Source organism: Vipera ursinii (genome assembly GCF_947247035.1).
Source record: "Vipera ursinii genome assembly, chromosome: 3".
Taxonomy (NCBI): Eukaryota; Metazoa; Chordata; class Lepidosauria; order Squamata; family Viperidae; genus Vipera; species Vipera ursinii.
Genome location: NC_139516.1, coordinates 52,745,286 through 52,771,865, shown reverse-complemented (window position 1 = coordinate 52,771,865; position 26,580 = coordinate 52,745,286). Strand labels below are relative to the sequence as shown.

The 26,580-nt window shown below is 44.0% G+C and overlaps 1 protein-coding gene across 1 annotated transcript; it reads right to left on the bottom strand.

Annotated features, from left to right (window-relative positions):
* Positions 1–404: 404 nt before the first annotated feature.
* Positions 405–26,580, bottom strand: LOC310638855 (uncharacterized protein). Its single transcript, XM_083360216.1, has 17 exons — positions 26,395–26,580; positions 24,858–24,933; positions 22,556–22,615; positions 21,263–21,327; positions 20,419–20,500; positions 20,212–20,312; positions 19,587–19,682; positions 19,382–19,492; positions 17,631–17,780; positions 10,271–10,333; positions 7,086–7,161; positions 3,980–4,044; positions 3,712–3,793; positions 3,517–3,617; positions 2,602–2,697; positions 2,409–2,519; positions 405–653 (listed from the first exon to the last, which is right to left on the bottom strand). The coding sequence occupies exons 1-17, from the start codon at positions 26,428–26,430 to the stop codon at positions 558–560; spliced, it is 1,467 nt and encodes a 488-aa protein (XP_083216342.1). The 5' UTR covers positions 26,431–26,580; the 3' UTR covers positions 405–557.

Here is a 26,580-nt window from a genome sequence, read left to right as displayed (position 1 = left end):
GAGATTTGATAGCTTGTAAATTTTGAGTTTGCATAAAATATTGGGACAGTTGACTCATGATTCAATTTCCATTAACATACTTAAAGCAAAATCAGAATGCATGGTTTTCTGATGTTGCTAATGTTAATCTAACTTATTGTTATTTTGTTTAATCGAGCTTATTTAACTATGTCTTATATGCAATGGAAAATAAAATTAGTAGCCTTTTATATTTCTTCTGTGCCGTTCTCATTTTAGCAAAAGGCCAACAGGCAATTAAATCAGCTTTGAGCACACATGAATAGTTCTTCATAAATACACATTCATGTGAATACATGAAAACACAGAGATATAAAATAGGAGGTATGAGACAAGTCAAAAATGTGCGATAGTGTACTGAGCATGACAACATTACCAAATAATTCCAAGATACTTTATTGACCACTATTGCCTTCCAAATACCTAAACATCTGAATAACAATTCTACAGAAAGGCCATTCTTTTTCTTATCAACTCCACCCAAAACGAGAATGGAGAAAAGGGGGAGATATCTCATCCAGCAACAAGGATTTTTTTCTTCATATTTTCTTGTTACCCCATTTGGCCATCTTATTATTAATGGGAGTCTTCATGAAGCGGCTGGAACTCATGTAAGCAGCAATCTTCTCCAGGGCCTGAGGATGCAGACAAAAGAAATGTTTAGGAGATTGAGAGAAGCTGCTAGTAGGCCAAAGGCTCGAGAAGGCAGACTCCTACGCACCACCCAACAAACCCACCATCAGGGCAACCACTCTCATTTCTTCTATACCAAAAATATATTCTAGATGAAACCACTTTAATGGAGTATCCTTCACATGCCTTTTCCAATCAACCTCTGCTGCCATGCCTTGTTGAGAAAGATGATGGGAATGAAGTCCAAAAATATCTGAAACCATCACTTAGGGCAGTGATGGCGAACCTTTTAGAGACCGAGTGCCCAAACTGCAACCCAAAACCCACTTATGTATCGGGTGCTGGGTGGGCGTGGCCCATTGGGTGGGCGTGGCTGCGGTGGTAACGGCAGACTGGGTGGGACTAAAAAGTTCAATCAATCAATTCCAACTTTGCAAGATCTCTTTTTTTCCCGTGAGAAGTTGAAATTGATTTTTTTTTTGCACACGGCGGCGGAGGCCTAAAGCGAAAAGGTTTTATAAACCCCAGCTGAAGGCCTAGGACTGGGGCGACCACGTGCGTGCCCACAGAAAGGGCTCTGCGTGCCACCTGTGGCATGCGTGCCATAGGTTCGCCACCACAGACTTAGGGAATGAGTGATAGATTTAGTGCCAATTATATTTTGCTCTCCACCCAAAACTGGAGAAATCCTTTGTTTTAAAAGAGACATGGCACAGTGGTTAGAATGCAATATTGGAGGGTAATTAACAGTTGACTGCCAGTGTTCAATTCTCACCAACTCAAGGTTGATTCAGCTTTCCATTCCTCCAAGGTCAGTAAAATGAGGACCCAGATTGTTGAGGGCAACAATGTAAACCATTTAGAGAGGGCTGTAAAGCAGCGTGAAGTGGTATATAAGTCTAAGTGTTAAGTGCTAAATTTTGTTTTTTATAGTTTCTTGCTATTTTAAATCCATCTATTTTGGGAAAGGGGCTTGGGGGGCAACTAAAAAAAATATCTGCATTTACATAGGTAGTTAGTAGATTTCCCATCTTCTGAAATCACTCAATTGTGGTTTCTGTTTTACTTATCACACGTGTATACCAATTGTGAGTTTATCATTTGGCAGCAGACTTTAAAATCCTTGCACTGTTACCATTTCATCATAGGAAAATGGACATTAAATAAAAGTATGGAAGGGAATCTACCACCAAGCCTTCAGGTGTTTTGTTTCATATACTAAAGCAGGGGTGTCAAACTCACATTTCATTGAGGGCCGCATCAGCATTGCGGTTGCCCTCAAGGGGCCAGGTGGGTGTGGCCAGGGTGGGCGTGGCCTACTGGGTGGGCGTGGCTAGAGTGCGTATTGCCTACTGGGTGGGCATGGCCAGCTCTACATCGTTCGCATCAAGGGTGCCTGTGGGGGCCTGGGCAGGAGTGGGACAGATCTGAGGGTCTCTGGCAGAAGGAGGGTCTCTGGGCCAGGGCCAAGGCAACAGTTCCCTCACTGTTTCCAGGATGGCTTCGCGGGCCAAATGAAACCACTTTGTGGGCCGGATCCGGCCCCCGGGCCTTGTGTTTGACATGTCTGTACTAAAGGGACAGTATTTCATACCACAAGGATGGTGTTTTTCACATATTTCTGCCCATGCCGATTTGGGCATCCAATCTAGCCAATAGATAAATGCTGTGGGTTAATCTGTCAGTTCTTGCCAAAACCCAGTGAACTCAAGTCACAAAATCCACAAGACAGCAAATTTCATGAAGCTAAAGCTAACCTCAAAACGGGTCAAAAACTCTTGAAGATTCTTGAACTGATCAAGGCATTTGGGTTCAAACATGCGGTTTTGATCAAGTACATCATACATGAGAAAGTCAACAAATGTGATCTGGAAAAAAAACCAAAACAATAGTGAGTCTCCAAACAGATCAGACCTGCCCAAGGATGACCAGGTTTGGCTATGTATGTACCTTATCCCCGGCAAACCATTTTCTATCCCCCAAAAACTGGGAAAAGAGTTTCAGTTTCCCTGGTAACTGCTCCAAATATCCAGGCTTGAGCTTCTCCTGCAAAACAAGCGCGTAGAAAAAAAAACTGAATGAAAAATCATTGCCAAAATTCGACAACACGTTTCTATTCAATGGTTATGAAATTTGGAACACTCCATCCAAGAGCCATCAAAGGAAGCCAAAAGTACTCCTTACGTTTTGATGGCATTTTAACAGTACTGAACTATTTCAAAGTAGTTTTGGTCACATAAAATGCATTCATTCCAGTCCAGCCACTGCAGCAATATGTGAAATGTGAGCAGGAAGGATTAAAATAAAATTGTTTTACAAGCAGCAAACATAATTCATATCTATACAGCAATTCTACCGAAAAGCGAAGGAAAATTCCTTTGCATTTTAACTTTTAGACAATAGCTGATACGTTTATTATTTGGCGCATTATGCAAACAACAATTCTCCTATGCAGATATTCACATATTGATTTCAAAAATCAGCAGATAACTGATAACAGATAACTCATCAGCAGTTTAACGTGCAAGTGTGTGCAAAGACCAATATCATGGACTGGGAGGTTTATATCTGGAGGTTTCACATGCAGACTTTTCCAAATTCGTTAATTCCCTGAATACAGGCAAAGGCACTTAAAAAAAAAAAAAACAACCCCTCCATCTTGGTTCTCAGAAAAATGACACAGATATTGGCAGATGCTTACACAACACTTTTATACATTTGCCACAAGAAACCTTGAGAGACACACCCAGTAACTATGTTTTCTGTGTTATATTTGAATCCAGTCTTTAGTTTGTACAGCATTGCATGGCACTGCTTCTTTATTCTGGTTCACTAGAAAATGGAAATGAAGGAGACTCAACTCACATAATCAGGGTTGTAGCAAATCATCACCAAGCCCATACGGAAATCCATCGCCTGATTCTCCAGCATGTCCACTCTGTAAAGTTCTTCCTCAGTTTCACCACCTGCAGATAGTATAGAGAGATGAGAAATCCTGGGCAGCAGAAATGGGCCTTCCATCAGGCAGCTCAGCCCTCAAAAGAGCTCTGGTATACTTACACAGATGGTGCTTGCGTGCGATGTACCTGATAATAGCATTACTCTGTGTCAATTTGGTCTTGCCATCAATTAAGTACGGAAGCTGGGAAGTAAACAGAACGACCTGCTTAAGAACAAACCTCTGCCACGTTAGGCTTTCATGTGGTTGCTCTCTATCCAATTGGCCTTCAGCTATCCTCTTTACCCAGGTCCTCACATATGAATGCCATAGAGAACAGCATACCGATAAGATACTCTTCTCAACTGTTATAGATAGCTGGTTACTTACATTAGGGAAGTCCAGCCCCAATTTTTCCTTTTCACTGATCCATTGACTTTTATCATAATCAGGAGCTGGAAAAAAATGGGAAAGTTCAGAGACCCAGAAAATTTAATCAGCTAGGAATTGCTTAACTTTCGCTGGACAAAGTGATCCATTTTAGGAAATGCCTAAAAAGGGCATGCTTTTCCTGACCCAGTTATAGCAAGTACCATATGAAATGCTGAGAAGTTCAGGCAAACATTTTGAATCTCCCCTCCTCCATTACCTCTGCCATTTAATGACCGGTTGCATAATAAGCACAGCTTGATTACTGAATTAATCGAGTTTTCAGAGTTTGTCTATTGCACTGAACCGTAAGGTAACTTAATGGGCGAGGTTTATATAACACATCCTGCAACAAAACAAAAATTAACAGAGGGAAGCAATCCAAGCTTAATATGCTGTTAGCAGCCAATTAAGCCTTCAGATGACCCAGTTAAATATATCGTGAGACTTCTATGGATCATCATAATTCTTGGTTTCGTACCAAGAATACTCCCCAGAACATTATGTAACATTCTACAACTTGTTTCAAGGAAACAGTTTGGCAAGATCAAGCCACATGAAGAAGTCATTCTACTAGCTGGATAAATGGAAAACCCCATAAATATTTGGCACAATAAATAATTAGAGTGGCTTATTTTTCAGATTTAGATATCATATGGTATGGGTTTAATATGGAGTGGCTACCAACAGGATCAGCCTGTTCAGAACTGCTGCTGTGGTCATATGGCCCCATCGACTTTCTCCCTACAACAGGGGTAGGCAACCTTGGCTCTTTTATGACTCATGGACTTCAACTGACTCAGGAATTCTGGGAGTTGAAGTCCATGAGTCATAAAAGGGCCGAGTTTGAAGACCTCTGCCATATACCATAATGTAGGCTTCCCTATTGACTTGTTGGAAGGTGTCAAGAGAATGTTGGAAATGAGGATCATGTGACCACAATAGCAGTTCTGAAAAAAAGCAACACAGTGGTATCCAATGGCAAGAACTTTCCAAAATGTCATTCCCACAGGAATAATAGGTCCCAGCATTCTTTAAGTCAGCTCATCTGAGGTACCTTGATTGAAAAGGTTTTTCCCTATGAAGCACCATTTTGGCCAATTAAAAGTAACAGACAGGAGAGTTTTAGTAGTCTACAGATAGAGATACATGTTTATATGCTAATACCTAATTCCATGCAAATGTTAGCCAAGTGACAGCCAATTATGATCATCATGTTGTGATGTCTAACAAATCATCCAGGGAGGCTGTCTAAAGCTAATTCTAGACACACATCAATTCATTATTTTTTTTATTTTATTTTAATTCCATTTATATCCCGCCCTTCTCCGAAGACTCAGGGCGGCTTACAAGCTTAGCAGTAGCCTTCATTCTATGTATATGCCTGCTTATTAGGGCTTTCACACACCCCCAAGCGGCATTATTACAAAGTCAGCTTATTGCCCCTAACAATAAGATCCAGGAGCTAAAGTTCGATACTGCAGTGAGGGACGAAAGTGGAAAACACCAAAGGTACAAAGTAACTCCAAGTGCCAATCCTTTGCACTGTTTTTCCTATAAATTAAAAACTTACCGTATTTTCCGGCGTATAAGATGACCCCCTACATTTCCTGTTAAATTATAGGGTTTGGGCTATACTCGCCGTATAAGACTACCCCTCTTCCAACGCACACCAAATAAAAATTAAAAAACATCAGATTTGATTTTAATATGGTAATTTTAATTCAAATGCTTATGACATGCAGGTACTTAGTAGGAGAACTGTCACTTATAAACATAAGGCTGTTTGTCATCAAACATGTAAACATAAAACAGTGCAAGTGGATTAAACTTAAGAAGAAGAAGAAGAAGAAGAAGAAGAAGAAGAAGAAGAAGAAGAAGAAGAAGAAGAAGAAGAAGAAGAAGAAGAAGAAGAAGAAGAAGAAGAAGAAGATGATGATGGAAGGGACCTTGGATGTCATCTAGTCCAACCCCCTGCTAAGGCAGGAAACCCTATACCATTTCAGACAAATGGCTGTCCAGTCTCTTCTTAAAAACTTCCAGTGTTGGAGCATTCACCACTTCTGGAGGCAGGTTGTTCCACTGGTTAATTGTTCTAACTGTCAGGAAGTTTCTCCTTAGTTCTAGGTTGCTTCTCTCCTTGACTAGTTTCCATCCATTGCTTCTTGTCCTGCTTTCAGGTGCTTTGGAGAATAGCTTGGCTCCCTCTTCTTTGTGGCAGCCCCTGAGATATTGGATCACTGCTATCGTGTCACCCCTCACCCTTCTCTTCGTTAAACTACACATACCCAATTCCAGCAACCGTTTCCTATTTTCCTAATTCACTTTTTCACTTTTCCTAATTCACTCTAAAGCTTTCCCTGCGCAGAGCCTTATGTAACACCAGCTGCCTGCAATTAGTGCAGGTTCTCATCCCACCAGGCTCAAGGTTGAGTCAGCCTTCCATCCTTCCGAGGTAGGTAAAATGAGGACTCAGATTGTTGGGAGCAATAAGCTGACTTTGTAATAATGCTGCTTGTGGGGGGGGAGGGGCGAAAGCCCTAATAAGCAGGCATATACATAGAATGAAGGCTATTGCTAAGCACATTGATTTGTGCTTTAAATTGTAAGCCGCCCTGAGTCTTCGGAGAAGGGCGGGATATAAATGGGATTTTAAAAAAAAGACCAAATGGGAGATCCGCTCCAGGTTTTCCAGCCAGCCCGCCCAGTTCCTGAATCAAATGTGTCCTTTGAGCTAAGCAGCTGCTCTGGCTGTGGCATTCCCCACCTGCCTTTCAAGTTGGGATGGAGCAGACAGCTGCTTTTCAACTTTAGAAGGAAAGACGCCCAGACCCCAGCCTGTAAAAAAATCACAGACTGCAGCTTCTTCTCCAATTGGTCCCGCTTTCCCTGCACAGACTAAATGGAAGATCCACTCCAGGTTTTCCAGCCAGCCCTGCCCCTAAAGTTTCAGCACCCAGCATATAAGACACCGGAAACTAGGTATTTATATTCAACAAGCTGCATTCACAGAAGGAAACAAGGGGGAGGAGAGGAGTTCAGTACAAATAAACTCAGCAAGGCAAACCTTCTCCACAGCTGTATAACTTTTCTTCATAAGGTGTTCCTGTGTATTCCAGCAGCAGTCGAATGCTATGGGCAAGCTATAAAGAAAAGAAGCAAAAAAAAAAAAAGCCATCAGATGGGTGGGGTAAAACTAACATCCTCAAATACTTTTAACAAGATGTGAAGAAATCTGATGAGAGCCCTTTGAGGTAAGCAGGGTCAAGAAACAGACCTAGTAGCGATTTCAGGAATGCTCGTTATTCTTACAGGCTAGATTAGAACGACAGGCCCTTGAAAGCCTCTATCAGAGTTTCTCACTACTCCACCTCATACCAAGCAAAATCAAGGCAGGGTTATTTTGAGTTTCTTCTCAATTTTGCCTCTTTCTTAGGACTGAACACCTCCCGCAACAATTTGCACATTCCTTCCTCTTTGCCAGGACCTGATCTATATGATTTCATACTTGCTAACGACCAAAAGAAACCCACGGGCCTTGAGAAAGAAGCTGTTCGAAACTATGAAAGTGTACATATGTTTGGTAGAGGAAACACATAGTATCAGTCCTCCCCATAGACAGATGCTTCTTGTGGGTTCTTTTTAAACTGTACCAATTAGACCAGGGGTGTCAAACTGCCAGCCCGCGGGCCTGACATGTCACGCAGAAGCCGCACCCATCCCATTGCCAGCAATGGCAAAACTGTCCCGATATGTTGTGCGACGTGACGTCATGAGTTTGACATGTCTGAATTAGACTGACCCAGACTCAAGAGAGACACAACAGCACTGGACCCTGGACAGGTGGTTTCTTTGTACCTCTCCATAAGGGTTGGATAGATGTTTTATTTTGTAGCACATATAAAAGTGATTGCTCTGATAACTAGTATTACAGTATACTATTACTATTCCATATGCTATACTTTGCAGGGACGCGGTGGCTCAGTGGGTTAGGACACTGAGCTTGTCAATCAGAAGATCGGCAGTTTGGCGGGTCGAATCCCGAGTGCCGCGTAACAGAATGAGCGCCTGTTACTCGTCCCAGCTTCTGCCAACCTAGCAGTTCGAAAGCACATAAAAATGCAAGTAGAAAAATAGGGACCACTACGGTGGGAAGGTAACAGCGTTCCATGCGCCTTTGGCATCTAGTCATGCCAGCCACATGACCACGGAGACGTCCTAGGACAAGCGCTGGCTCTTCGGCTTTGAAACGGAGATGAGCACCGGCCCCTAGAGTTGGAAACGACTAGCACGCATGTGTGGGGGAATCTTTACCTTTACCTATGCTATACTTCACAATAACACTATTCAATACACTATATACTATTACCGTTTAATTACTATTACCTATTACTCTATTATGATTAGCTATATAGTATGCTCTATTATTACTATTATGCACTCTTTCTTCCTTAAGCCAGTTCTGCTTGAAGTCCCCTCTCTGTGAAATTTTTCTTTTCCGCTTAATGGGCAGCATGCAGAGCGGTTGCACCTTTTTTTTACATTCTGCTTTGTCTTGGTGTACTGCTATAGTATACTTTTCCCCCCTCTCTTTTGGACCATCCACTCCTTCTAAAGGTAAAATGCCTTCCGTTCGGCTGCTATATACTTTCATTTGCTACTGGTGGCTGAGCTCCAAAACACGCCTCCTCCGTTCTCCTCCCACACCTATCAGAAGGTTACAGCTTAACTGGCAACTCTGCCAGGCACAATCTGGGGAGAAAGTTCAAATGGGAAAGAAAGAAGGCAGCGCCAGTTCCTGCAATTTGCTAAGCAACCTGCTCTTCCGCAGTGCTCTTCTGTTAACATTACATTAAAACAATTCCTATTATACTTACCCGGCATAGCCATGCAGAATGACAGAAACTGTAGTCCTAATATATTTGGAAGATCTCCCCCATTTAGGCTGGATAAACTGGAACTACTAGGGCAGGAACCTGCTAATGAACTGCCAATGAATACTGCTAAGAAGTATTCATCATTCTTCATACCACTTTGAGCTCCTTCAATCCTTTCCAAAGCTTCTGACAAAATTTATTTTCCTTTGTTAACATAATTATAGGGAGACCAGGAGGAGCAATGGTTCACACAGGTGGCTTATTGTGTAGTTTCCAAACTCATTAGTACAAATAAGTGAGATTTCTGTTCCCACACATTTTAAACATGTTAATAATAGTCACCCGTTTCAAATTCCACTGTATTCACACATAGACAAGGCAGACCACTTCTTTGGGCCAGGAGTCACACTAAATGTCCTTCTTGGGTGGCGCTTTTTCTTTGGTGAATAAATAACAAAGGAAAGGATTTCCTACTGACTTTTTAGGCTGCGGATCTTGGAAAGCAAGGGGGGAGGGGAACATGCAGTCTGAAAGTTTGCTTGTCGATTTGATTTATTGAACTTATGTTCCCACCCTTTATCTATGGGACCCTTATCTACTGCTAAGCTTGTAAGCCGCCCTGAGTCTTCGGAGAAGGGCGGGATATAAATGGAATTAAAATAAAAAAAATTAAAAAAAGCAGAGAGAGATTTCTTCAGAAAAGACCACCTGATTTCACCGTGAGAACCAAGTGGCAGAAAATCCTTTAATTATAGTTAACCTGCTTTAATTGTGAATAGCATCGTACAGATCTTTCCCTCTGCAATCGCAATTCCGGCAACGTTCATTCCAATCTCACTCCCCATCTTTACTCAGGAAATCAGCCCAGCCCTCGCCTCTCCCAAGACAAAGAAGGGGCCCCGCTCAGACCTAGCTAGAAGAAATCGAGCTCGTTTGGGGCAGCCAGTTCATCCGATCTGCAGACGCAGGAGACCGAAACAGGCCTCTCCCCCCACCTCCGAAACAAGTGCCAGCCAGACAAACCCAGCCGGGCTACAGCAGCAGCCAGGCTGGCAATGTCCCGCAGAGAACCGGAGAAAGGGTCAGGAGAGGCCCCGCGGGACCGTCGCCTCTCCTTTCCACTCGCCCGCAGGCAGAGAAAAGGCCCGTTGGGGAGCAGCGGAGAAATCTCCCCCCGTCTTTTCCAAACGGCCGCTTCGGGCGCCCTGCAGGAGAGGCGGCCGCTTTCCTGCCGGCTTCGGGTCCAACCTGGCGCCCCGGCGGCCCCCCCCCCCGGGTGGGAGCTGCGAGAGGAGAGCAGCAGGCTCCGCACGGCGCACGCGCTCCGAGCCGGGGAAAAGCGAAGGCGGCCCCGTTCTCCGGCCGAGCAACTCACCCCTCTAATGTCCCAATAGCCCAGAATCATCGGCATGGCGCTCGCAGCTCCTCGGCTCGCTGGCTAGGCACGGCGGACGCTCCGTTTCGCGGGCAATGGAGCTCGGCAGCCTCAAGAAATATAATCCGCCTGGGAGGGGCTTGTTCAACGGCCCACGTGCTGCCTTCGTTGGCAAGGCGGGCAGCCCAATACTGGGAGCGTTGAACTCAAGCGCTCGTTCTTGCGCCGCCGGCCCGACTTTTTGCTGAGTTTGGGGATTTGGCTTTGAGTGGAATTTGAACAGCTCTTCTGAAAAAATTGCCCGAAGTCCAGTTAGTTTGGTTTCTAATATTTCCGATTGCTTAAGACCAGATCCGAGCGCCAGGACCGAGGAGGACTTTGAGCCGGGTGAACTCGGCACGAAATTCGTAGCCAGCGACTGGTGCGCCCGCTTTGCTGAGCAGCAAACATGACCGAGTCAAAGGTGACGCACACCGGGACCCGCAGAAGGGGCGGCCCCAAATTTTCTTTTTCCTTCCCCTAAGAGTTTTACTTTGTGTTATTTTAATCGTGATTTCTGGCTGCAAATAGCAAAGGCTGAAAGCGGAGAATCTCTAGTCCGAAGCCTGACTGAATCACAGATTTTGACATTTGTCTTGCAGTGGGGATATCAAAATGAAGATGGTGACCACGAGGATGTGATCTAAATGTCATCCCTGCCCGTGCGTATTTGACGGGCGTGGGGACCTAGTGGTGAAGATGCCCACCTCCCACTGAGAAGGTTGAAAGTTCAATCCTAGGTTGCGACAGATGTTCCTCTTCTAGGAAAGAAGTATCTGCTGTAAAGTCCACCTTGACTCCACCCCGAATTTAAGAGACTACAGCAGACATGTCAAACACAAGGCCCGGGGCCCAGATCCGGCCCACGAAGTGGTTTAATTTGGCCCGCGAAGCCATCCTAGAAACAGTGAGGGAACGGCCCCCGCTGCTTTGGCTCCGGCCCAGGCCGTCAGGAGCCAATCTACAATTTTGTGGTGGTCATCTATGCTGAAATACATTCAGTCTTAGCTCCACAAGGCCATCTGGAAACATCGAGGGACTGTCCCCTGCCGCATTGGCCCCACCCCCTGGGTGCACGCTAGGGAGGTATCACCCTTTGTGAGGAATGAAGAAATGCACCATCGCCTGGAAGTGACCAACACATGGTCCTGCCTACTTCAGGCAGGCTAGGGGCTGGGCAGCATTGTGCTTCTCTTCAGATTTGTGCCACCCAGCTCAGCCTCTCGGCGCTGTGAGGAGAGGGCCATGTGCTGGCCACTTCCAGACGATGGTGCATTTCTTCATTCCTCATGAAGGATGACACTTCCTCAGCTGCGTTTCTTGCCTGTTTTTCTCCCTCCCTCATCTCAAATATTTTCCCATCACTCTGTTCTTAGGAAGAAAAGGAAGGAAGGAGAGGGAGGGTCTGAGGGAAGTCCTGCCTTAGTCCTTCCCTGCTGCCCTTTCACCATCCCCTTGCCCCCTCCTCCTGGCCTAACCTGGGTGGTCTCCCATCCTATTGCTAAGGAAGCTTTGGATACAAAGCCAGGTCTCCTCACATGGAGAGGAAGTGGGCCTCCCTCTTGACGTTGCCCTCATACCCATCATGAGCAACCTGGCTAAGGAGAGCAAGCACAGCAGCTGGGCACCCCCTTGGGGAAGTGGGGGTGAGCTTAGTGCTGCAGGTGCTTGAGGGCTAGGCTGGGCATTTGACCTCCGCACCACCGTGCAGCCTCCCCCCCCCCCGCATGGCCTGAGAGGAACAGTGAGGCTCCTCCAGTGGACCATGCCTTGGCACTTGCCCCAGTCCCATCTCCTTCTGCCAGAGACCCTCAGATTTGTCCCACTCCTGCCCAGGCCCCCATAGGCATCATTGACACAAACAATGTAGAGCTGGCCATGCCCACCCAGTAGGTCACACACATTCCAGCCACGCCCATCCAGTAGGCCACACCCACCCTGGCCACACCCACCTGGCCCCTCAAGGGTAACCGCAATGCTGATGTGGCCCTCAATGAAATTGAGTTTGACACCCCTGGACTACAGGGTTGTAAAAAGGGAAGTATATTTGCAATGCACATTTAAAAAGAAGCAGAACTTCAATTGCACCGTTGTAGCCATTGTTTTGACTTTTCTTTTGCATAGCCTGCAGACCTGCACCACCAGGCATGACTGTTTAACATTTTCTACATCAGAGTTGCTAGGTGCTGCTATTTAATGTGGCACTTTAAATAATGGATATTTTCAAAATTGTTTTTATCCCATTTTTCCCACATTCACAGGATTCTACTTGCATAATACCAGCTGAAATGGAATTTTTGATCCCTTGTTCTACCTTTTCATTTTTAATCCAAATGGCTGCTAAGTAGAACTCTAGACTGCACATTCTAATGCTTCTAAGACTTCACATGATTTGAATCTGTCCCTCTTTGTTAACCTAGTTGGCTTTTTTGACAGCTGCAACACACTACTGGCTCATATTTGATCGTCCAGTAGGACTCTTAAGATTCCTCTCACAGTTCCTATTATTGAACCAGGTGCCACTTATTCTATACCTGTGCATTTGATTTTTCTTGCCTAAATGTAGAACCTTAACTTTCCTCACCATTGAAATTCATCTTGTTAGATAGGGCAGGATGTTCAAGTCTGTCGGGATCCATCTGTATCTTGAGCCTATCTTCTGGTGGGTTGGCTACTCCCGCCAGCTTGGGATCCTCTGCAAATTTGATGAGTTCCCAATCTCTCCCCTCATCTAAATATTTTTAAATTTTAAATTAAATTGTTTATGAAGCTATTGAAGAGTACTGGGCTGATGCAGAGATTTCTTTGAACTGATGCAGTTTTCAATTCTTCTGTATCAACCTTCCCCCTGTTCACTGGCACAGTTTGCCAGCAGTGTTAATGAACAATATAAAGAGCTGTTCACCACTTTATACAATGTCACACATGATTACACTGAGGTTCATTATTTCACCATGTTTTGGCACAGGGCCAAAGAAATGGTATGGACTAAAGAGAACAAGCAAAATGCAAAAAACAAACCCGAAACCAAAAATGAGTTTAACTGTGTATGTGACAATTCTAGGATTCATTATAGAAAATTTTTTCCTGTTCAATTAGAAAAAAATAATTGTTTGCATTTGGGAAGAGGTGGGGGGAGATACTTTCTACTGTATTAAATCTTAAAAGGCTGGTAAACTCTATAAATCATATTCAGCTAAGCATCTAATTTATCATGGTAGATATATCCCAGCAGCAGAAGTAGATCCTGTACACCAAAAAGCTGTCGTGGTTCCAACAGATGAAACCCTTCAAAACAACTTTGTGCCGTTGTTTTCCTTAAAGAATCCTTTATTCAGGAAACTACATAGTTGACACCAAAAACTAAATCCCCCCTGGATACAAAGTAACAACGTACAATTCCCACCCCCAATAAACAATCATAAAGCACATTCCCCAATTAGTTTAAAGCGTGGGCTAGCTCTCCAGCCCGCCTAAACCTTATCAACTCTGGGCCAAGTTTGTCCTTGGGTTCCCACGGCAGAGTTATTGTTATGGCTAACTGAGCTTGCATCCCAATCCCCCCTCCCTGCACTAACTAATTCTAAGCGTAAGAAAAATGGGAAGGAGAAAATGGCTGCATTTTCATCTGTTGTCAAAGCAAGGACATCTGATGTTAGCAGCGTTGGCAACAGCTTTATAACATTCACTTACCCCAAAGTGCGTATGTGCATATTTTTGCGTTTCATAATCTTTGGGAAAGGGACGCGGTGGCTCAGTGGGTTAGGACGCTGAGCTCGTCGATCAGAAGGTCGGCAGTTTGGCCGGTTGAATCCCGAGTGCCGCGTAACAGGGTGAGCGCCTGTTACTCATCCCAGCTTCTGCCAACCTAGCAGTTTGAAAGCACGTAAAATTGCAAGTAGAAAAATAGGGACCACGACGGTGGGAAGGTAACAGCGTTCCGTGCGCCTTTGGTGTCTAGTCATGCCGGCCACATGACCACAGAGATGTCCTCCGACAAGTGCTGGCTCTTCGGCTTTGAAACAGAGATGAGCACCGGCCCCTAGAGTCGGAAACGACTAGCATGTATGTGTGGAGGAACCTTTACCTTTTAATCTTTGGGAGAGATTTCAGATTTCTCAATCCCTGTGGGGGGAAAAATGTACATTGCCTCCTCAGTTTTTTCTCTATGGAATCCAAGGGCTATCTACCCACTGCTGTCATGAAATTAGCAATCTTATTGTGAATCCCAGTTTTGGTGCTGTTCTGAATCAGGAGACTGAAGGTGTGAGTGGGCCAACAAGTGAGGAGGTTAGCTTTCTCCCCTGGCTCTGCTGCCATCACTTTTTTTTGCAAGTCATTAGCCAACAAGTTGACACACACACCCTTGGAGTACTACAGCAAAAATGGGAAGGGTTTGGTTACAGATCTTTCCCTGACCCATCTCTCCTTCCCCACCCATTTGGGCACCTCCCATCTTAAAATAATGAGACACAAAAGAAGCATGTGTCAACGCTGCTAACATCGAATGTTCTTGCTTGACAAGAGATGAAGAAGCAGCTATTTCATATGTTAAACTTTTGTATTGCTTTAAGAGATAGGGTTAAGGCTGGGAGGAGGGAGGAGGAAGATTGTACCTCAAGGCCATATGAAATTAAAGAAGATAAGAACTTGGCGGGTTGTCTAACAGAAGGGAAACTGATTCTTTAAATTAATTGGAGAATATGATTAATGGCAAAATTAGAAAAGTGGAGAATTGTGTTTAATATATTGTGCAAAGGGGCGGAGATTTCAGATTCCAGCTTCCTTCAAGCAAGCATTTGCCGGTGTATTAGGCTAAATAAAGGACTTTTAAGGTAAACAATGCCTCAGAGTCACTTGAAAAGCCCATACGTCGGAAACCTGACATCATGCTGTGATGGAGGGGACCTGATTCACTGCCTTAACAAGTCCAGCAGATTTCACAATCGCTGCATGCAACATCTCTGGCTTCGTCATGGGGTAAACTCGGCGCATGCCAAGGGGGCTTCATGGTGAATATGCAGCACAGCAGCAGCACCTACTTTACATGCTGCAGCTGCTATTTGCTCAGCTCTGGCCCACACTAGGCAACCTTCAGAATGGGAATCTCCTGTTAGCACTCTCTGCTGCAGCTGCCCACTTTCACAGGTTCCTGGCCCACCTGCACTGAAGGGCTTCTTGGGCGGGTGGCGTCTTCAGTTGCTGCAGGAGAACCTGATGTGCCCAACCTTGCAGCTCTTTGGATAGCAGAGTAGAAGAGGGCTGGCAATTGGAGGCCAGGCATCAGAGTGCCCCAGTAGATATCGGAGCCTCCCCTTCCCTCTTCTGGGGCTTCAGCTGGTCTAGCAACTCCAATTCTTTTTTCTTATCTCTTAGTAGAAGAAAGCAGGGTGGGATTGATGCTACTTTGCCCATATACTCTTTCTTCTTGTCCGAGCTGCCTAGTTTTTTTGCTTTCCTCTCTGCACAGAGAGAGAAGAGTGCCTTTCCCCTTTGCTGCAAGAACTAGGGCAGCTGGCAGGGCGTGGTGGGGTGGAGAGCGAGGCTTGCTCTTTTTCTCAGCGCCTCTGAGTTAATAAGTGAAGACAGATGGCTTTTATTAAACTGTAGAGGCTGGAAAATCTAAACTGGTAGTATGAAAGGCTAGTCTAGAGAAAAGAAGGATGGGGGGGGGACATGATAGCAGTGTTCCAGTATTTGAGAGGTTGCCGCAAAGAGGAAGGCAAGACGATGGAAACTAATCAAGGAGAGAAGCAACCTGGAATTAAGGAGAAACTTCCTAACAGCGAGGACAATTAACCAGTGCCTTCAGTTGTTGTGGGTGCTTCATCATTGGTGGTTTTTAAGAAGAGATTAGTCAGTCACTTGTCTGAAATGGTAAAGGGTCTCCTGCTTGAGGACGTGGTTGGACTAGAATAGGGCTTTTCAACCTTTTCAGATTGTACCACTTTTAGGACATGACAATTTTCGAGTACCACCAGTGCTTAGCAAGATGTCAAAAACTTGATGACTAAAAAGAAAAAAGGCAGGGGGTGGATTTGGGGCTTTACTGGTTAGATTCATTTGTTGTTATAGAAATGGCTAGTTTATAATATTATTGAAAAGTAAAAAGTTGAAGTTCAATGTTAATGCTTCCTTCTACTGCAACAGAGGAAGTCAGAAGTCAATGCCTTTTCTTTTTCCCTTCTCCCCCTCACTTTTCCCTTTTTCTCTCACCCTTCACTTGCAAAAGCCTCTCTCTCACTTTCACTCACTCACCCTTCGCTCGCAAAAGTCTCTCGCTCTTTCACTCACACGTTGCTCGCAAAGGCCTCTCTCACTCTCTCACTCACCGTTTTGCTAACAAAAGCCTGTTCTCTCTGTTTTTTTCCCTCTCCCACTAAAACCTGCTCCTTTTATAGCTTCTTCTCTCTCTGCCCTCTGCCTCCTTCTCTCTTCCAGGTATGCCAGAAGCTCCAACCAGCATGTAGCCATGTGTGCAGATCCTGGTGCTTCTGCTGAGCCCTGCAGCTCCAGCTTATCTCCTCCAGGCCTTCGCGGTACCGCTTTAGCTTGTTCCCTTCCCTGGTACACTAGGTAAAATAAGAGCCTTGGTGGAGCAGTGGGCTAATGCCTCCTTAAGTAACACCAGCTGCCTGCAATTAGTGCAGGTTCGAGTCCCACCAGGCTCAAGGTTGACTCAGCCTTCCATCCTTCTGAGGTAGGTAAAATGAGGACCCAGATTGTTGGGGGCAATAAGCTGACTTTGTAAAAATGCCGCTTGGGGGGGGGCGAAAGCCCTAATAAGCAGGCATATACATCGAATGAAGGCTATTGCTAAGCACATTGATTTGTGCTTCTTAGATTGTAAGCCGCCCTGAGTCTTCGGAGAAGGGCGGGATATAAATGGGATGAAAAAAAACCTTGGCTTGGGGTTGTGTACCACCTGCCAGGTGCTAAGGTACCACTGGGTACCACCAGTTGAAAAGCCCTGGACTAGAAGACCTCCAAGGTCCTTTCCAGCTCTATTCTGATTGAAAATGCTCCCCAAGAACTTAATCTGCCTTTCCCCTACTGAAGGAAGCAGAAGCTCAAGAAACAGACACAGAGTAACATACTTTGTTACTTAGGCACCATTTAGGAACTTTTCTATTCATATTATAAAAAGTAAACTCCTTAGCTGCAACATTGGAGCCCAGATTTAAAGTGGGGAAACAGACCAAGGAGGGATTAAGAATCAGAGTATTTTTTTTTCATGTTCTTATATTCTTTATCAGGTGAACATGGGCCTTAGAATGATAATAAGACTTGAAAATATGGAAGGCTAATGAATGACTCAAGGTCCCTCATTCATATGGTAATTCCAGTTGTTATCCTCCTGAGGCTTGTGATCTCTTCTAGATTTTTTGTTGCCCCACAAGGCACAACTCAAAAATATGGGAGTCCTGATGCAGCGACTTGATTTCAGGTAGACAGCAATCGTCTCCAAGGCCTGCCGAGAAAGCCAGAAGGATATTTGTCATTGCCTAGTAGTGTTGTCATTACACAGCACAATAGTCTAAGCCAGAACAAAACTGCAATTGTCTGTTTAGTATCTGAAAAGCTATATTGTTGTTGCTTTCAATTATCCATTTGTTTGCAATATGGGAGATAATAACCTTTGAACACAGAGAGTGGATCAAGTCCCTTGCCACTATTTCATCCATTATGGTAGGTGTCTCCAACCTTGGCAACCTTATGACTTGTGGGCTTCAACACCCAGAATTCCTCAACCAGCCATGGTTGGCTGAGGAATTCTGCGAGTTGAAGTCCATAAGTCATAACGTTGCCAAGGTTGGAGACCCCTGCATCATGGTATGTCACTTCTTTCACCAAGGACTGAATGAGAGAAGCTTATCTGTGTGTTCTACTCCATTTAGTGAAAAGTGAAGACTTTTCAATTTCATGGTATGTAGCACACAATGGCTGGGTTCATACATAACATTAATGATGATTTTCTGGGGGGGGGGGGGGAAAGCCGTATCCCTTGCTGTACAACCACAATGGTGTGATTCAGAAACACCCTTAGCCAAAACTTAACAAAACATGTAATTGTTTAAAGCCGCATTCCTCAGATGTGTTTAGGTGCTACTGGCCATGTTGGCTAGGACTTCTGCAAGACAGGTGGTGATTTTTGTACAGCCCAGTCATTGTGGCTATTTTTCTAGTCAGGTTCTTGCAACAACCAAACCCAACCCTAAGGGCATAGCTAATATCTATGTTCTGGAAAAGAATGTTACGTGTTGTACAATTCTTTCTACTCCCCAAAACACCACTACATTTTTTATACTCTTTCATATTCCTGATATAGTTTTTGCTTAAAAAATGAAATAGAAGGGTCTTCCAATGCTCTCGCCTCAATTCTCCAAGGCATTAAGTAGCAATGTTTGAAACAACTTTGTATAGCAGACATGTCAAACACAAGGCCCGGGGGCCAGATCCGGCCCGCAAAGTGGTTTCATGTGGCCCACGAAGCCATCCTGGAAACAGTGAGGGAACGGTCCCCACTGCCTTGGCCCTGGCCCAGAGACCCTCCTTCTGCCAGAGACCCTCAGATCTGTCCCACTCCTGCCCAGGCCCCCTTGATGCGAATGATGTAGAGCTGGCCACGTCCACCCAGTAGACCATATGCACTCTAGCCACACCCACCCAGTAGGCCACACCCACCCGGCCCCCTGAGGGCAACTGCAATGCTGATGTGGCCCTCAATGAAATTGAGTTTGACGCCCCTGTTGTATAGGATAAATATCTACCAAGGATTTTAAATATTGTATGTGACATTTCCATAATGTCAGAAAACAGTCACTAAGTATGGGAGTTAGAGAGCTGGATGGAATATAAGTTGCTCAATCTTCCTATAGATCCCAACCAATATTCCTAGTTTCTCCCCTTGAAACTACTGCATGCTGACTTTGCTACAAAGATCTTGGCTTACATCCCATTTGAGCACTTCATACCTTGGCTTACTTGGGATGAAAATCATATTCACTTTTCTATTGCAAACTTTCAGTAATTACTGTTAGAGATTCATATATAAGGCAAAATGCATTTCACCTCAATGCGATGAAAGAACTCCTTCAGATTTGGAAACTGGTCCAAGCACTTTGGCTCCAGCATTTGATTTATATCTAATGTATCATAAGCAATGAAATCTACGTAGGTGAGCTAGAAAAATTAACAACAGGAAAATATTTTTAAATGGAAGAATAAAACGTGTCAAACAGCGTGGTTTGATATAAATCACCTCAAGCATAAATACCTTTTTTCCTGCAAACCACTTCATGTCCCCCAGAAATTGAGACAACAGCTTGAGTTTCCCAGGTAGTGATTCCAAATACCCAGGCTTTAGTTTTTCCTGCAAAAAGAGATGATTATCTACAGGCTGGCTTCTAGCCAAATCTTTGTGAAACTTTGACCTTAGCAACTTCCCATTTTTCTTTTTTGTTCCCTTCCCTCAGCTCAATAACTAACACAGAACTTTTCTCTTTTTCCTTAAATCGAATTGATCTATCTGATCACTCCAAAAAAGCCCAAACTGATCTTCAGATAATAATAATAATAATAATAATAATAATAATAATAATAATAATAATAATAATAATAATAATAATAATAATAATAATATTTATATACCGCCCTTCTCCCGAAGGACTCAGGGCGGTGAACAGGGCAAATATATAAAAAATACAAAAGTTAAAAAAAAATTAAACGTGCCCGACTAAAAACAGTAAATACAAATATTAAAAATTACCATAAAACCCAACCCATCCCCCATCAGGCCAGGCCGGCTTGTTCAAATAAGAGTGTCTTCAGATCGCGACGGAAGGAGATCATCTGTTATAGTCTGATACCATTTTGAAGGATGACAGAAAAGCACAACACACAAAATCTGGATCGTAACACAGTTTTGCAAGGCTCACACGGACGTCCATGAGGTGGTTCTCAAGTATGTCTATCCTGATTATTTCTTCTTCCGTCTCACCACCTGTGGCAACACAATGTTGTGCAAAAGTGAGGAGCCACTTCTGGGCAATTATTTGAAGAAAATCAGTTTTAAAACAAAACACCAAAGGGGAGTCTGAACCACTTACACATCTTGTGCTTGCGTGCAATGTATCGCAGGATGGCATTGCTTTGGGTAATCTTTCTGTCACCATCAATAAGATAGGGGAGCTAGGGAGAAAGGGAAAGAAGAAGAGTAAAGATGCAAAGATATTATGAATTATTACATTGCCCAAACATGCCCCTTGAACGATTCCTAAATTCTAGGAATGAACCAAGTGGAGGGTTTTCTGAGAATGGCTTGAATTTATGTTTTTATGACCAAACATTGCTTCGGATATAAGAATTTTGCACGGAGTTGTCAGTGGCCAGAATAGTAACTTTTGGGGTTCTACAGAGATTAAACTGAAATATCCAATTATTTCTCCCATCTTATCCATTCTGTTCCCTTGAGACAACACTTCCGTTCTTTTGGCATATAGCATTCTCATTTCCCCCCCAATTCTTTTATACAGAATGAATTTGCTTAAACTTCCAGCTAGAGCAGGGGTAGGCAACCTCGGCTCTTTTATGACTCATGGACTTCCCGAGGTTGCCTGCCCCTGAGCTAGAGGATTATTTCTACAGTATTTTGCTCTGATGAGCCTCAGCCTGCTAGCTTATTTTTAACTGTGCTCAGGTGAGGAATTCATTGAAGTCAATTACACTGATTTTTGTTTTCTTGTCCCACCATCCCTATGCAATTATAGTGTGGTTGCAATCAAGCAGAGTTCAGTCAAGATGTTTTGCCTGCCAGGACTGCTTCTGTAACAGTTCAAGGCTCTTTCCTCATTAATTTCACCGATCTTAACAAGATCAGCAGCGACTTGATCTACCATCTCCTCTCAACCTACAGGAAGGTACTGCTACGTATTATCCACAACTGCTACTTACATTTGGAAAGTCCAAACCCAGCTTCTCCTTCACGCTAGTCCATTCAGTCAGATCCAAATTATGAGCTGTAAGCAGATGCATGTATTGTTAATGCAAGTCCATTTAAACCAGGTGTCCTCAAACTTGGCCCTTTTATGTCTTGTGGACTTCAACTCCCAGAATTCCTCAGCCAGTCACAGTGGCTAAGGAATTCTGGGAATTGAAGTCCACAAGTCATAAAAGGGCCAAGTTTGAAGAACCCTGATTTAAACAGATTGGGCAAAATGGAGGTTTTGGGGTTGCAACGACAGCAAAGATAAAGACACATCGTTTCGACCTCCCTATTACAGCAAAGTACAATTATGGCAAATCCTAACAAAGGTCATTCTCATTTAAGGTTGACCTCTCAAGTCCCAATTCCATTGCTATATCTCTCTCACTGCTCTGTCTCCTCCCCGCTAAAGCCATTTTCTGAGAAAATGCCAAAAATCAGTTGTTCATCTTTGCGGGGCAGGCTGTGTTGACCTTTCCATCCAGCACACTGAATTCCTGAACATCCCAGCAGAAATGCTTTGGAACTGCAGAAAGGGCCTGAACTGATTGCAGTTGGTTTTTCCATTCCACGTTGGGAATGGGATACTTCCCATTTCCACTGAATTGGAAGATGAGGCGGAAGCTGGCTACTCTGAAATAGTATTCCTAGCCTTGCCTTGAACGCAATGTTGCTCCCCCTAGGTTTGTGGCTGACAAACTGAAGTACTAGTTTTACAGGAGACGCGGCTTAAGTCCTATCCACTCTTACTAATTAAAGCTGGATAAATCCAGCTTTTGCCTTTTGTAGCTTCATGACAGACAATTCAACTATTAGGAACTTTGTAACAGTGAAGTATGATAAATAACCCATTGCCTTGACATCCGACATACACTGAAGTTTATACAGGATTCCCTATTTTATTTGATAACAGCGTTCCAATATCTCAGGGGCTGCCACAAAGAAGAGGGAGTCAACCTACTCTCCAAAGCACCTGAGGGGAGGACAAGATGCAGTGGATGGAAACTAATTAAGGAGAGAAGCAACCTGGAACTAAGAAGAAATTTCCTGACAGTTAGAACAATTAATCAGTGGAACAACTTGCTTCCAGAAGTTGTGGATGCTGCAACCTTGGGAGTTTTTAAGAAGAGATTGGACAACAATTTGTCTGAAATGGTATAGGGTTTCCTGCCTGAGCAGGGGGTTGGACTAGAAGACCCCCAAGGTCCCTGTTATTCTGTATTTAGAAAAAAAATCATTTTCTGTTTCAATCTTATACTCACCAATGCCAAGCTTTCCAACTCGCTCTGTATTATTTTCTGATTTCATTTCACTGTTCTCCACTACGGTGAGAGGCATTATGTTCATATTTAAATAATAATCATCAACATTTAGATATGCATATTAAGATATGATAATTGTATGCTTATCAGTGTATATGTATCTGTATTATATATGCTATTTTGCAAGTATTGGAGACAGCTTAAACCATATAAAATTTACAGGCACTGAATGTACTTTTTGCATGACTCTAGACACTATGATTTCACCCATTGTTCGTCCAGAACACAGATCTTTTCTAAAAAATAAAACAACCCCCTCCCGCAACTACTCCAACAATGATAATTATTATTTATACATTTCCCAGGAAGATTTCTTTACAAATAATACATAATCAAGTGATTACGGTATCCCACGTTCTCAAGTTTGCTTGAAACTAAATACCTACTTCTGTCTTCATTTCACCTTCCTAAGCTAGCTTGATGGGTGGGGGCAGGAAAAATGATCCACCATGAATGGGTCAATATTTTATTGGTGAACCTATTTCTTCCACTGGCAGAGAAAATCAATGCCTGCAAAACATCTACTTGCCCCATTGACAATCATTGTTCTGGGTCTAGAATCTCTCTTCTAAAACTTTAATTATTACGCTGACCAGGGAGTGTACAAGTCTTTACAAGAAGCTTTTTCTCTGGCTTTGGTGCCCTTTCAACGTGTCACCAATCAGCAGAAGATATTTACCAATCACTGGAGCCAAAATGGCTTGGGTCTGTCTTTGGGGCTCAGGCTTCTCTAAACTGGTTTTCTACAGCCTGGAACTCCGAAGTAAGAAATACAGTAAGATAGAAAAACATCAGCCATCCAAAGGAAGGAAGCGGAGCCTGCTGTGATTCTATAACTATGTTTTTGTCCAATAGAAATGAAACTGTGACTTGATCCTGGACAACCAACTTTCTCACTTGGAGTCAGGTGGAACATGATTGAAACTGGCAAATGAACACGTTTCCTTTTATTCTTTCCTAAGTGGCATGGATACCTACCTGTGTGTTCTTGCCTCCCTCCACCTTGTCGAAAATCTGAAGACATGAGAATTTGCAGCAGGGAGAAGGGGGCAATGACAAAAATGCATCTTGCAAATCAACATACTAGCATCAGATGTTGGGATGCAAATAATAAGGGCAGTAATTGTGAGGATGGCACAGTCATCATTTTGGTTATAATGTAGATTACTATAGAAGCTAATTCCTGGAGAAAAACTAGGTAGGCGTTGGTGACAGGTATGAAAGGAACAAGGGAAACAAAATGGTAATGGGGAAGGGAGAAAGGCAGGACAGGAATGCTGGGCGGGGGAGAGCTGGCTAGGAATCAGAGAAGAGTGAGTAAGCTTTTATCTCCTCGAACCCCCAAATAGATCTCCATTCACGCATGCAGGTAATCCTCATTTAGCAACTGTTCACAGTGATGAAAACATAACTTTGCAATCAATCCTTGCATCTATGACTTCGCAGGTCTTTAAAGCAAAGGAAAGCTGAAGTAAGATTATAAGAACAATCACAATTTTCCTTAGCAGCCACTTTGCTTAATGACAGCCTTGCCAGTTTCAATTGTGGACTGCTTTTACAATAGAAAGGGTCAAATGACTTTGCCTCCCAGGGAATAAATGCCAAAGCTTAACAGCTTTTACACACCTTGATGTTGTCACTGAACAGTGTCAAAATAAGGGGGGGGGAATACTACTTTATACTGATAAGTTAATGATGACTTAAACCTCTTTTGAACTGGGGATAAGGTAGAAACTTATTGGGAACAAGAAAGACAATGGGTAGGATTAGGATTTGTTTATGCTGTGCTTATTCAAGTGAGCAGAGAAGCAATCAATCCAGTGTTAGTGTGCCACCCATTTTACACAAATATGCAACCAGAGTTCAAGAACAGCAAAAATTTGTAGGGTAGCCATTGAAACAGATTAACAGACATTTTGTTCTTATTCATGTATCTAAATCAGCAATGGGGAAAAGGACCATTGTAAATCTTTGGCAAGTTTCTTTGTGTTACAGATACCAAACAGCTTTTGTTTCTTCTAATAGCAGTTCGAATACTTAAAAATTGGGTGCATTGTTTTGGGTGTTTACTGGATCAGTTAAAATTTTCTAAGTCCAGTTATATCCAATATTGGTACAATCTGTCTAAGCCTGGAGAGAGCCAACAGGCCAGTTCAAAAAATACTGCGGTCAGCCCAGCATCCTCCTCCCAGAAAATTAGACAAGCCTTCTTGAAGTTCAAGACCTCTATTCGGTTCCTTACCTTCAATAGCAACATAGTGTTTCTCGTTATAGGGGGTCTCGGTATACTCTAAGAGCAGTTTAATGCAATGAGCCAACTGTGGGAAAAGAATATCGTGGTGAGACAATCCATAGATACTCATCATTGCCCCTAAGGCAGCCTTATAAAAAATTGAAATAACTGGCTTAGTTTCCAGTATCAAGTGAGGAGCAGGTGCTGCTTTGCTCCCTGTGCTGCTGGTAGGCTTCCAAGAGACACCTAAATTGCGGGATCCAATCCGAGTCAATCATCGGGACCAGAGGTTCGGACTGCCAAGCTTTTGGACTTGTGCTGGTGTCCATCTTCTGAAGTTGGACTCCAGCAGAAATCCGCAAGCTCGGAAGACCAAACCGCTGGTCCCGGTGATCAACTCGGATTGGATCCTGCAACATTATTCTGGGAGACGTATGTATTTGCCTTCATTCGCGAGACGCCTAAATTGGCTGCTGTGAGCAGAAGAGAAAGACAGGTAGGCTGGTTTGGGAGCTGAGGGCAGGAGCCTCCAATAGCAGCAACTTGCTCTAAATGATTGCCCCAAAATGGAACTGACATGTTTCCCAGTATTCCTCCCATCAAGGTTTCTCATCCTGCCCTCATATTTGTGGTTGCCACCAGTTGCTATCCTCATGAGGTTTGAGTTGTGTGGGTTAACTCCTGGCCACTGCCTGTGTTAATCTTGGCAGTTTTCTGGGCAAGATTACAGAAGTGGTGGTTTGTCCTTGCCTCCTTCCTAGGGCTGGAAAAAAAAGTGGCTTAATCACTACCTTAATCGCTACAGGCAGCCCTGGACTTATGACCACAATTGAGCCTCAAATTTCCATTGGTAAGCAAGACAGTCGTTAAATGAATTTTGCCCCATTTTACGACCTTTCTTGCCACCGTGGTTAAGTGACTTCCCTGCAGTTGTTAAATAAGCAAAAAGTTGTTGCCAGTTGGCAAGTGTTCAAAATTTTGATCACGTGACCCTGGGAAGGCTGCAGCCATCTTAAGTGTGAAAAATGGTCACCAGTCACTTTTTTTTTCAGTGCCCTTGTAACTTTGAACGATCACTAAGCAAAGGGTTGTAAGCCGAGGACTACCACTACACCAAAATGGTCCCAATCCTCATACCACCCCCCCCCCCCCGTTTCTTGAATTCACCCAAATGGGAGGGGGCGCGCTAGCCTCGAGCTGCAGGAGTTCTCCGCTTAGAAAACGCTTCGGTCCTCGTGGTTCCGCCCACCCGCCTGCCGCCTCTTCGACCTCGGTCGGTCGATCCAAAGACGGAAAGCGCCGAATCCTGGACGGGAGGGAGGCACCGAGACGGTGGGGCTTTTCTATGGTCTCCTCCCGGTCCGCTCCTGCTGGCCACCCCGCTTCCCTCTACACCAGGGGTAGGCAACCTCGGCTCTTTTATGACTCGTGGACTTCAACTCCCAGAATTCCTGAGTCAGCTATGCTGACTCAGGAATTCTGGGAGTTGAAGTCCACGAGTCATAAAAGAGCCGAGGTTGCCTACCCCTGCTCTACACGGATTTACCCCTCGGATGTTCCAGTAGCCCAGCGTGACTTCCATCTTCCTCGCGGGGCGACTCCAGACGTGCTTGGTGCTGTCGCTCGTACCAACCAGAAACCGCCCTCTTTCCGCAATCGGTGCAAGCTGAGAGCTGCTTTTATACCGGTACTTTTAAGCGGAGGAATGTCCCAATGAGGAAGGAGGTGGCGA

What these genes read in the sequence shown, in the direction of transcription:
- LOC310638855 (XM_083360216.1), bottom strand. Translation starts at nt 26,430, where the DNA reads ATGGAAGTCACGCTGGGCTACTGGAACATCCGAGGG. An exon ending in TGCACGCAAGCACAAGATGT is followed by an intron (nt 20,313 to 20,418) that starts GTAAGTGGTTCA and finishes GTGTTGCCACAG; the next exon opens with GTGGTGAGACGGAAGAAGAA. An exon ending in GTTATACAGCTGTGGAGAAG is followed by an intron (nt 4,045 to 7,085) that starts GTTTGCCTTGCT and finishes ATTTTTTTCCAG; the next exon opens with CTCCTGATTATGATAAAAGT.